This window comes from Heloderma suspectum, chromosome 4 (assembly GCF_057233095.1).
Source record: "Heloderma suspectum isolate Gila_16-S chromosome 4, 16-S_ref, whole genome shotgun sequence".
Taxonomy (NCBI): Eukaryota; Metazoa; Chordata; class Lepidosauria; order Squamata; family Helodermatidae; genus Heloderma; species Heloderma suspectum.
In genome coordinates, this window is record NC_139461.1 from 241,010,823 (window position 1) to 241,024,069 (window position 13,247).

General features: G+C 43.4%; 1 protein-coding gene across 9 annotated transcripts in view; it reads right to left on the reverse strand.

Moving 5' to 3' along the window:
• Positions 1-13,247, reverse strand: part of TEAD3 (TEA domain transcription factor 3) — a 108,491-nt gene that overhangs the window by 16,688 nt on the left and 78,556 nt on the right. For 4 of the 9 annotated variants that reach the window (XM_084852913.1, XM_084852909.1, XM_084852916.1 and 1 more), the window contains exons 3-4: positions 6,072-6,136; positions 2,272-2,334 (exon numbers count right to left, since the gene is read on the reverse strand). In XM_084852913.1, coding sequence (XP_084709039.1) covers positions 2,272-2,334; positions 6,072-6,136 — 128 coding nt within the window. Of the gene's footprint in view, positions 1-2,082; positions 2,146-2,271; positions 2,335-6,071; positions 6,137-13,247 lie in introns of all 9 variants that reach the window. The other 5 variants (XM_084852911.1, XM_084852910.1, XM_084852915.1 and 2 more) reach the window with 2 other exon arrangements.

Consider the following 13,247-nt stretch of genomic DNA (forward strand, 5'->3'; position numbering starts at 1 on the left):
TGAGCTACAAACCGGAATAAAGATGGACTCAAAAGTGTTCTATAGTTACATCTGGTTATCATATAAAACTCGCTACTGATTACAAGGCTAGAGCCTTTTAAAGGCCCTTTTCACCGTTCTGTGCTCCTCTTCAACTGCAAGAGATTTTATTATTCAGTCATATTGAATTCTGGGCTTTAGCCTATACATATATAGCAACTTAATCTGCTTGTGGACTAGCCAAGATCTTCTTTATTTGGGGGCAGAGGATGGGGAGACATGCTACCCATGGGCTTCTTTAACCTGTTTACTGCAACTGCTGCCTCTGTGAACTCTAGAAAGGGAAGGGAGGATATTTTGGACTGAACAGTTTGCACAGTTCATAGGGTTGGAATCTCTAGGTACTTTCCAATGCATATGTCAAATAACAAGAATGAACAGAGAACCAACATCAGTTCGAAATACCCCTCTCACCCTCCCTTAAGACACCCGCTCCCCTCATATGCCCTCTACAGGCACCTTACTCAGCAAAACACAATACAGAGAACACACAGAGGAACGGGTTATAAGAAAGGTTAGCCAATCTCCAGTTACAGAAGAAAGAAGAAAAGGGAAGCCAACCACAGAAGAAAAGGAAAGGCAATCACAGGATAAAAGCTCTCCAGTTTTATCCCTGCTCGACTTCCTTGGCTCCTGGTCCCATGATCTTGCTCCAAGCATCCTGAATCAGCACAAGCAAAAAGATGCTCATTTCTGGCTCTATTCATCTCCATCTTAATCAGCTCATCTCATTACATGGGCCTTCTTGGCAAAATATTCTTACCATATTCTATCATATTTCCAGTCCATATGACAGATAGAGACTCTGATCTCACATGTTCCTTTATCTGCTAAGATAAAGTTAAACTATCCTAGGCCTCCACTGCACACAGTGACAGCTTTTTTAATATACAGAAGTCTTACTTATTAATAAAACATACTCTAGCAATCATATTGTGTACATCCATAACATCGCTTTTGTATAAAAACTCTTCTATATAAAAGGCTTTCCAAAATAATTGAGGGAATGGGGTGGGGTGGGGTAGATGCTTTTTTGTTTAGTTGCGGCTTTAATCTGTTGCTTCAATGGTCAATCCTGCTTTGGAGCTGTGGTTCTGACCTTCTGACTAACCCAGTAGTGAGCTTTTCTACACAAGGCTGTTAATCTGCTGTATCTATTTTTGGTTTCATCACAGAATTGAGATTCAACTGCTACACAAAGAGCTTTTTCTTTCCTGCTTTTCTGCTACATAACCTTTAGGTGGTGCTGTGGTATAGCAGAATAACACAAGTGGGGAAATGCAGTTTGTTTCGCTTTCACGAATAATACTGCATTTCTCCCCATTCTAACCCCCTACCCCCTGCAAAAATCCACTTAAAAAACAGAAGCAAAACTGGAGGGTCCTGCCATCATCTAAAGAACCCATGAATGAGAATGACAAGCACACAATAAATGCCTCATGTGGAAAAGCTCAGTGATATGGAGACCAAAGAAGAAGGGTGCATCATGAACCTATTGTCATTACTCAGCAGTGTTGGCAATTTACTAGTGTCAGCCCACAACAAGGGCCACCACCAATCTTATATGGCTTCCCTGGTTAAGGCAAGGTCCCAATTCTTATGGCTACAATGGAGCACTTGCACAGAGGGATAAACTAAAGGCTACCAGATGGGATGGGGAGTAGCAGCAGATGCCCATGGAGAAATCTAGAGCTGTCACTTGCCATACCACCAACCTGAGGACTCCAGTTGTTACTGGAAATGCACTGCTCCCACCCTCCTGAGTGCAATTAGCTCCTAACCTGGGATGACTTCACTGTTTTGGAGAAAATGCATTAGACTTTTTTGAGGCAGTCCTAGCCGGATTTTGCCAAGAGGAGGTATCCTATCACATTTTCCTCCCTGTTCTCTCATCCCTCAGCAGAACTCTGAAAATGTCTGGTCCCAGGAACAAAGGGAGGGGGGCAAAGACATAAAAGGAAAAGAGCGGCAACCACAGAGCGCAGCATGTTAGTTGCCAGCATGGCCATGGCTCAAAGGTGGGAAAGCCGGGGAAGCGCGTACCTTCAGCTTGGACTGAATCTCACGAGATTTCCGTCTGGCTAGAACCTGCAAGTGGCTAGAGACCTGCAGAGAGAAAAGCAGAAGGAGAGGGGAAAAACAGCAGAGCCGTCAACCAGAGGAAAGGAGAGGAAGGAGAGGGGGCTGCCCATGCTCACACACCACGGCGCATGGGCAGGGTCTCCGACGTACCTTAATGCCAACCTGGTACTCTCGCACCTTCTTCCGAGCTAGAACCTGTATATGGCTGGACACCTAGTCCCCACCAAGCCATTCAAAAAGGAAAACACAAACAGAATGAAGATATGATCCCACATTGTTCTGCGTGACAACAGTGCTTCAAGCACCCAGGTGACACAAACTGGCCTTCCAAGCCAGTTGAGGTTCCAGAGGAGGAATATCAGCTCTCAAAAGGGTCAATTGGAGGAATGCTACAGTCTCACAGAATGCAATGTGTATAACATTTGGGGGTATTATCCCTAATAAACATCATTTGAGAATATAGCTTATTCTCCAGTATCTAGTATTGTCATCTTCATACTGATCATCTTTTAGAGATTTCTACACACTCCTGATCATCTTGGTTTCAGGGACCACTCAGGCTTCGGACTTGGGCTACTTCCAACATAACATTTTGCTGCTTCAGGTCTGTACCACATAACTCTCCACAGCTATGCAAACCCAGACGTACTTATTTAATCAGACAATTGCATCAACAGCTTTCATATACCCCGGAATATCCAATGCTGAAAATTGTTTCCATTCAGGCTCTCAAAAAACTTAGTGTATTGGTTCTTAGAACATGGATACTAGTACCTATAAATTTGAAGGCAAAACTGCCTTCAAAGAAGAAGACTGAGGCAAATATAGGAGTAGGGTTATAACTGCCATCAGCATCTCACAGGTTATCTCACAGTGAATCACATCTTCTCCAGCCACAGAAGTTGTTAAAACATTAAGGAACCCAATTTTAGACAAACAAGCTTGAAAGTATCCTCAGACAGAACTCTGAGTCTCCCTCCATGACCCCTTAAGAGCAAGGCACTACCATATTTACACAGCTGTTTTTTACCATTAACCACCAACAGCTAATATATGGCAGCCTTTGTATGTCCAAGGCCCTGAGCCACTTCTGCAGGCCAGTTCATATGATCAAATAGCCCACCATGGCTTATTTAAACCACAGTGAATTTAACCATCGCATAACCCTGGTCCCTGGGTTTGGATGACATGACAAGCCGTGGCTTGAATATTCAGGATGGTCCCTGTGTGCACCATGGCACACCATGGTTTAAATAAGCCACAATGAGCTGCAGCAATAGCGCAAACCCGGTCATTAGTTGTGAAACTATGACTTTGAGGGATGAGTATTTTGGTCAGAAAACTAGTTCATATTTGGCTTAAACCTGGCTCCAGAAAGAATCTTTGTGGGAATTACAAGGCATAGTTCTACATTATCAAAACATAATCAGGATCATGCAAACGATCCACAGAAAGATGAAATCACTCTTTTACAAATTTGAGAACACAGATGAGAAGACCAGAGACTACACCAATTTGTATGGTTTTTCCTCACTGTATATGCAATCATCTACTCTAATTTATCCTCTTTACCTCTGTATGGACTTCATTCTATACCAACGATTAGCATTGCTGGTGAGGTTCAGTAAGGCAGGCAATAGCAAAAGACAAGTTAAGTCTGCTCTTTTCCACAGTCGGGGCTATACATGCCTTGCCAGCCATAAGGACTCCTCCTACAGGTCACAGGTTGCAATCCAATTAAATGTATTTAGGACAGTGTTATAAGCCTGTTCCAGTTACCCATGGCCTAAAGTTTCACCAGAAAGTCATAGGGGCAGCAACGCTTGGACATGGGTGGGGGGGGGAGAAGAATAGCTGTAGATACATGTAATATAAAGCTCCTTAAAAGCTTTATTCCACTAGATTCACTTTCAGCCAGCCCCGCAGGTACCAGTATCTAGAGGGAGACCAGCACATACATGGACCTAACATTTCCAACTTCATCATACTCAGGAAGGAAACAATCCAGAGACAAAGAAGGGAAAGCTGGTGAGATTTTTGTAAATGAATGTTTAGAATGTATCGCCCTGATGAGATCTTTCTAAATGAGTATTGAGAATGTATCACCCCTCTCACCATACAACAACTTTCATCAATATGTCATACAATACGAGGCAATGTAGCTAATGAGAGCTGGGAGTTCCACATGGAAACCTACTATTGCCCACCACTGAAGCCTAAACATCCTGCATTTCTCTTGCATGTTTCAAGACTGCAGGGATGCAAGGAAGAACTATCTTGCCATATCCTTGGTTGCAGGTACAATTGCCAATCCAAGGATTTCAGATATTTCTGCAATTACTCTTCCCAAGACCACAGCATATAGGTTATGTACCAACAAATAGGCAGATCTGGAGCTAAATAACAGACAGACTATGTTTTCCATACGTCTTTGAGGGATGTTCCAGATTAGGTTTTGGACTGACCTACTGTCAACTGCTCCATGAATTCTAAATTCAATTTAAGCTGTGTAGATTGTAGAGCAGGAATGTTGTCTATTACAAGAGGAACACCTACCATTGCACCTTACTCAAAGAGCAACAAAGATGATCTAAACTCCAATGGTTGCCTCCAGCCTGCTTTTTGTGCAATCTGCTGCCTTATTTACACAAGGAGAGAGTAAAGCCTGAAACACAGCCCATGATTTGTTACTGGTCTGCATTCCACTTTTTCCTGACATAAAATCCTGTGTCTCATTAAACTGAAGTCTCTTTTCCTGGCCATTGTCCCACCTCTTTCACTATTACAGTCTTTTTCTTTTTATTTATGCCTGTGAATTTGAGTCAATAGAGCCATGCACCAATTCACCTGGATACCATTTTAATCTAATCTATTAACAAGAACTAAAAACATAGCTGCTTCATGATCCAGAATCTAGGTTATTCAGATTCCTTCCCTTTTGTTTTGGACACACTGCATCCAAGTTCATTAGTAAGGAAAAGTGAAGTTGTGTGAATTTAATATTTATTAAGAAAAAAAATCCAGCCTGACATTCAAGGAGAAGGAAGAACACATGTAGTATGGGCAACACACACGCACGCACTCACACGCACATGCCATGACAGTGAAGGACAAAGCTAAAATGAAATTAGCTTGATACAAGTGCTCATGTAATATATGTCCTCAGCCTCTACAGATTCAAGGAGCATCTACTGCCAAGAGGAAAGCTGGAAGCAACAACTGCTGGGGGAATAATTTTCCTCATTGGCCACTCTTCTTTTGAAATAAAAACCTTTCACTCTGGCCATCTACCACTTTCACTGCTATGTGGCATCGCTCATTATGCTGTGCCTATGCTTCAGGATTCTTCTCAGGCTAGTGGTGCAGTCAAAATAGAACTAGCTGGGACTAGTCCCTGCAGGAATTCTGGATGAGGGCTCAGGTAGGTTGAATAATAAATGGATCTGGGGAAACAATGCAAAGTTGTAGGACTCCTCCAATTCCACCTAATTCTTTAAGGAGGACTTTTAAAAGCCAGTGCCAATTTTGTGTGCTTGCAACGAAGCAAGGGATTTGGGAGTTGCAGTTGTCAATAACGGCTTTATATACTGGCTTCCAACCAAAGATCCAAAAATATTAAATGAAACAGATGATAATTCTCATAAATTTTATGTGAGACAGACAACTGTCATGTATGTTTGGAAAACTACATCAGTGAAGGGGAAGCACCCTAGTGACTTGGTCATAAATACAGCCTTAAAGTCAAAGGTCTCCTCTGCATAATTTCTGCTAACTCAGGTGCCCATGATCCACCTGAATGGTACACCAAATTATTACGGTGGAACACATATATGTACATGGAAACATACATGCACATACATGTGATTTCAGCAGGCCCTCAAAGGGCCTCTTCCTCATTCCTCCCTATCACATTTTTTTTAAGCAGGGGAAAGCACCAAGTACATTTTTACCTGTTTTCTTGTCCTTGTTTTCCCCGTCCGTAGCTTGATGTACCTTGCTATCAATTCATTGCGTCCTAAAGCAAAGAAAGCAAATAGAAAACACGATGAAAGCTAGAGCCTTGCCCCCACACTTCCTAGTATACAAAAGGCCGCCCTCTGAGAAGTCAGAACCACCTCCCTTGCATCCTTAGTCTGGAAAACAGCCAAAGTGGGATTCCTAGCTTAATGGTATTTTACCAGAAGGTGGTGCTGCTAATACAACAGTTGGCCAAATGAACACAGTAGCCAGAAAAGGCTGTGCCTGAGGCCCTGGCTGTTTAAGTACTGAACAAGACACCTACAGAACTCCACAGGGGATGGCAAAGGAACATGAAACTGAACCATGTATATTATGCCCTCAGAAAACAGGACACAAACACGGAACACCCAGAAAACTAGCAGAGGAGCCACCACTCTTTGTGTCTGTTACAGGATCTGCTCCCATTATGCTGGGAGAGGCCCAAATGTCAGTGGCCACAGCTGAGGACCATGCTGAGAACCTGGAATGCTTCTTCCCAATTCCACCATGAAGCTCTCACATAAGCATTATGTGCTCTGTTCCAGAATCTGTAAGGAAAGTCTGCTCGCCCTCCCAAAGCGACTCCAAGAAAATGTTATAACACTTCAGGGGTCAACTAGCTATAAAAGACAAGGCCATGGAGATTCCTCAGAGTGTGGGGTTTGATTTTTGCAACACTGGACAGGACACACAACCCCATGGGGTATTTTAAGTGGCACTGTTTTTTTTTTAAAACAGCACTTCCCAACCTCCGCATCTTAATTTGAAGCAGAAGAGCTTTTGCTCCACATTTTACAGGCCAGCTGTGGCCAATCTAAATTCAAACGTCAGAGCAGCTGGGAGCTCTCTTTTCCCTCATCCCCTCCCCTCTGAGCGTGGTGGGGGTGGGGGAGAATGGGGCGGGGGAAGCACGCTAGATTTATTTTAATGGGCCAGATGGTGGTGCTTGGAGCTAGCTGAAGTGCCCTTGCAGCTAACTTAGAAGATCTCTTTTTAAAAAGTTAGAAAGCTGAAGCAACTGTGATTGCTCTGGCGATGCCAATGCCCTGTATTCCTTTTAGGGCAGATTCTGGATGTTAGCTCTGAGAACAGGCCTCTCTCTGTAAATGAAGACGTACCACAACCCCTCACCCATGCCGTTCTCCCCCCGCTCCACCACCACACCCCACACACAATCCCGGTCTTCAACAGACAAGGCCAGGTGCTCTGCACTGTAGGGCTACAGAGCCAAACAGCACCATGTGAGAAGGAAAGAGAATAATGATATATACTGGAGTAACAATGCCCTCATCATAAAAGCCAGCTGGCTCACTGCATATCCCTTGATATGCATAGTTCCTGACATGGGTGAAAAAAGCAGGCCCCAGAGGACTTGCTCTCTCTGACTGGGGTGGGGGCAGAGTAGCTCCACAAATCTCTTAGGAGTTGGTGTTCTCTTTACAAACCCTATCAGCATCAGCATGGTCCTGTTTGTCTTAGCACCCTAACCTTCTATCCTGGAAGGACAAGCAGCGGCATCTGCGTGGAACTGTCCCTATGTTCTAGGCCAGGGATACGCAACCTGGTATTTTGGACTACACCTTCCATCAGCCCCAGCCAACATGGGCAATGGTCAAGGATTATGGGAGTTGTAGTCCAAAACACCTGGAGAGCCCTATCCTACTGCAGCATTATGTGCAACTCGCAAATACCTTCTTTAAATTTTCTGTATTCACTCTCATACACACATACACTAATTCACAATTGAGGAAAAGGAGGCATAGAGCTCAAAGAATTACCATGAAAGCTTGAAGAACCACTCCTGGAATCTTGATCAACAGTATTGTACTCCATATTCCTCTTTTTCTCTCATTTATGCATTATGGACTAAGAAAGATTCATTTGGGGGAAAGGGGGTCTGGAGGGCCCCGGTCTTATATGCTGAGATATTGGTGCTTCTTTTGGTGAAGCTATGACAAAGATATAAAACATGGCTTTGCAACATAGCAATTCTGTATTAAAAGTACCCATGTTTAGTCTGGCAAGTATTTATTAGATCAAAATGGTTAAGATTTCCAGATTAGACTATCCCTTGTATATTGAAATAACCACACTTACTGTGGGGGGTTTTTAAAAGCAGATTTTCCATCTACACAAATGCCCTGTCAGACACCCCAAACACATATACGCAAAGCACCAAACGAACACAAAATCTGCTTTGCTCCTTGCTTACACCCTGTATTTGTAGCGGTTTCTCCTTAAAAGTCAGTCGTTCTTATCTTTTGTACAGTGATAATTCATTTATGAATCTGCCTTAGTTCAAAGTTATCTATCGATTCCTGCTGCCTCATCAAACTTGTGCTGCCAAAACTGGAACCTCTCAAACACTGTTTTTCTTCCTAAGTTCACAATAATTCATAGGGTGGCCATGTGTCCTAATTTAAAGAGGGCAGTCTTCAATTTAAAGGCATACTCTATTTGATGACCTGTCCAGTCTAAGCCCGGTTTAAAGTTAAAAACAACACTACACACATAAGGGAGAAGCAGGGGCCTTGATGGCGCCTATCAACAATTGGCACTGGACAGCAGACTGTATTTCTATTTAAATAAAAACAAGTCAAAAACAAGTCCTGCCAGACGAATCTGATCTCATTTTTTGATCAAGTAACCTCCCTTGTAGACCGTGGGAATACTGTAGACATCATATACCTCGACTTCAGCAAAGTTTTCAACAAAGTGCCCCATGATATCCTGATGAGCAAACTAGCTCAAAGTGGGCTAGATGAAACAATGATCCGGTGGATCCACAGTTGGCTACAGAATCGGACTCAAAGAGTGCTTATCAATGGTACCTTCTCAAACTGGGGAGTGGTAACAAGTGGGGTACCGCAGGGCTCAGTCCTGGGCCCAGTGCTCTTCAACATTTTTATTAATGACTTGGAGGAGGAGGTGCAGGGAATGCTGATCAAATCTGCAGATGACACAAAATTGGGCAGGATAGCTAATACTTTGGAAGACAGAAACAAAATTAAAAGTGATCTGGATAGACTGGAGTGCTGGGCAGAAAACAACAGAATTACATTTAATAGGGATAAATGCCAAGTTCTGCACCTAGGAAAAAGAAACCAAATGCACAGTTACAAGATGGGGGATACGTGGCTCAACAACACTACAAGCGAGAAGGATTTTGGAACTGTTGTCGCTCACAAGCTGAATATGAGCCAACAATGTGATGTGGCTACAAAAAAGGCAAATGCTCTTTTGGACTGCATTAATAGAAGCATAGCTTCCAAATCCCAGGAAGTACTAGTTCCCCTCTACTCAGCACTGGTTAGGCCTCATCTGGAGTACTGTGTCCAGTTCTGGGCACCACACTTTAAGAAGAATGCAGACAAACTGGAGAGGGTTCAGAGGATGGCAACAAAGATGATCAGGGGACTGGAAACAAAGCCCTATGAGGAGAGACTGAAAGAACTGGGCATGTTTAGCCTTGAGAAGAGAAGACTGAGGGGAGATATGATAGAGTTCTTCAAGTACTTGAAAGGTTGTAACAGAGAGGAAGGCAAGGATCTCTTCTTGATCATCCCAGAGTGCAGGACACGGAATAATGGGCTCAAGTTACAGGAAGCCAGATTCTGGCTGAACATCAGGAAAAACTTCCTGACTGTTAGAGCAATATGACAATGGAACCAATTCCCTAGGGAAGTGGTGGGCTCTCCCATGCTGGAGGCATTCAAGACAAGGCTGGACAGCCATCTGTCAGGGATGCTCTGACTTGGATTCCTGCATTGAGCAGGGGGTTGGACTCAATGGCCTTGTAGGCCCCTTCCAACCCTACTGTTCTATGATTCTATGAAATAGTAATTATTTCAAAATGTGCATCTATACATAGAAATTAGCATCTGTAAATATTATGAAAATCTTCCCCCCCCCTTTTTAAAGAGATACGTGCTCCCTTTTTCTTTTTTTGATGATGAAGTGCAGGTAGCCACCCTATCCCTGAATACTTTTAAGCTTCTGCAGGGTTTTTGCATGCTCATGATGTTATAAATTTCCATGCAAATACATTGAAACCATAAGGGCAATTATGAAATCTTCAGCCTGAGCGGTTGTTTTGGTGACTGTTAAGACAGTTGAACCTTCTGCTTCCATCTTCTTCAGTTTTCACCAAGACTGCCTGTTAAGCACAACTCAGCTGGTGGCATCAAGGGTAGGCTTTGTTGGGCACTGCCAAGAGCTCCTCTTCATCACTGCAACCTGCTTCTTCACCTGATTCTCACTCTGGTCCAGAGAACAGTAGTGGTAAGAAGGAAGAGGAGATGCCACTATCTACTTGTATATCAGCTCTCTGTCTGTCAAGCAAGTGGCGGCAATGACGAAAAAGAGAATGAAGAACAATGACAATTGGTGATAATAGCAGTGAGAAGGTAGACTCACCGAAGGAGGGGGCCCACTGAGAGTGTCTTGCCCAAGGGCACTCAAAAACCAGGAGCCAGCCCTGGTTGGGGTAAACTGGTCCATTTTACATTGCAGTTAATATGGTCTGCAGACTTTCATTACTGGCTGCTATTAACCCACAGAGGAAACAAGATGACTCCTTGCACCATATAGTATTCTTGTTTGGGTGTTTGTGGGCTCAGGGGTAAGAGGTGCACATATGGGTTAAAAGAAAGCAGGATAACCACTTCCCCCCTCTGTCCCTGTCTAAAAGCATCCCTGTACAGAATAAGACATAGACCTTGACATGCGTGTCCTAGCCAGCAAAGAACTACCAAAATCTGTCTCCAGTAGCTACCATTCTCTTCAGTCCTTCAATGACTTCTCCTCACTCAGCTCTTCAACAGAACCTAGCCATGGTTACAGCAAGTTCTTTCAGCAAGCAGCTTAGAAACAAATGTCACAATGCAGGCTCCCAACTCTCTTTCCAGCTCTTTGTGCAGGGCCTGCAGGTTCTTCATCCTTCTTTCTCCAACCTTCTAATCTTCTCTCAGGTTATAGCAGCTGCAGTAAGAGCTCAGACAGTCTCCCAGCCTGACTGAGTCCGAGACAAGGCCTCAACTACTAGGCCCAACAGAGTGCAAAGCTTTATTTATTGTATTTATTTTAAATATTTCTTGGCCGCCTTTCAGGGCAGGAGCCCTCCCAAGGCAGCATACAACAATAAAACTCACATAATAAAAAATGATGCACTAATAAAAACAATCAAAACAGCAACAGCACACTGAACTAGGTAGGCCAATAGGTACAAGGCCTCCAGACAAACTGAAAAGCAGTCAGATATCTCAATATTAGTGCTCTGGATCTAATTAGAGTGTTGTAAAACATCACAAGTTCCTTATTATAGGCAACAACTATGCAGTTTTTGAGCAGCCATTTTGTGACGAGCCTCCCCCCCACATTACACCCTAGTATAACGCAATAGTAAATATAAACAGAACCTTCAATATATTTTCCAGTGACGATACCCATTTTATTAAATCCAGCACGTCCTAGTCACCGCAATTATACTTGGTGTATGTGTGTGTGTGTATCAACCCATCAGTTATGCTTTCTTTGGGGGGAGCAGTGTAGGTTGGGGAAGATATATATTGAGAGTGTGTGTGCCATGGCTTTGAGAGACAAACTCATATTCTTCGTAGGGTCACCAAATTACAAAAACATTGCTATGATCGCCTGCTTACTCGCTACCAAACCCTATAGCACCAACATCGAGAGACTCATAAGTGCAAGAGTTGCACTCATAAGTCAAAAAAGGCCCTGACCTTCTGTAGAAACAGAAAACTTACATCTGTACATCTATTATAATATGCCACCATTGTCTGGCTGAGATCCCAGAGCAAATGTTTCCACTGGTTGCAGAAGAAGGAACATAGGGTACAAGATGGACATAAAGCACGAGAACAGGAGTACTTTAAGAGTATTTACAAGGATGCAATGAAGTGTTACCTGCCTAAAGATGAGGGTGAAGAAGAGGAGGTTTGGTCAAAATGAAGAGTTTGTTTTAATACACTCTGGGCAATTTGCTTTAGGTATGGAAACTGAGGGCATTCTACCCTTATATAATTTGTGTTACATGCCATCCCTGACATTGTCATGTAAGTCTTAATAAACATATGTGCATAATAACATCTGTCAGCTTTCCAACAGCACAATTCCCCCCCAAACAACTTTGTGTGTCCAACTGTATGCTAAAAAAACCCCCGCTGACTCGTTGTAAAGGGCAAAGGTGGCCCAAATCAATTCCAGAGTATGAGATTGTGTTGCTTGAGTGTGTACAGCTCCTTAGCCCACATATAGTTGTGCATCTAGTCCAGGGGGCTCCAATCCTTTTGGGTCAGTGGGGTCACAAAATAGCTACCATGGGGGGGGGGTCTTACCCATTCATAAAATGGCTGCCATTGTGGGCATGGTCAGTCACAAAATACTCATTTCCCAGAGGCAAACTAATGAGACTAAAAGAAATGTAACTTGCCCAAGAGCCACATACAAGACAGAGGTAGGGTCTGAACTCCAAAACAAAACCACTCCTTTGAATGCACAGTTTTCTGCTCCAACACCCATTTCCCAGAAGGCAAACTGATGAGGTTCAGAGACAAGTAACAAGGCAGAGGTGGGATCTGAGCCTGAAATGCCAGATCACATATTTGCCCCCACAAAGCACAACAAAATACCACTTTCACAGAAGCAAACTGGTGTTGCTCAAAGGAACACACACACACACAACACTCAAAAACCAAGCAAACCACACATCACACACACCAGCTGGACAAAACACACAGTACACACACACACAGTACACACACACAGAACCCAGGTCAAACATCCCCCTCTAGCCCTCCAGGATGCTCCCTGCCACCCCTCAAGTTTACCTTTTTCTTTTTTTCTGGGTGGCTGGGCATGTTTCAAAACAAAGTGCTAGGCTGCAGCCACCCACAATTTGTATTTTCTAAGAATGCCTCTTTGGGGCCCATAAGCATTCTTGGAAATAAAGATGGTGCGACACTTTACTTTGCAGCCAGCCTCCCAGCTATTTTTTTAAAGAAATTAAAAATCTTTTTTAAAAAAATCTTTAAAAAAATAAAAATCAGGAGGGAAAGGGAACCTGGTGGATGCCAAGAGAGGTGTCCACGGGCTCATTGGTTCCCACA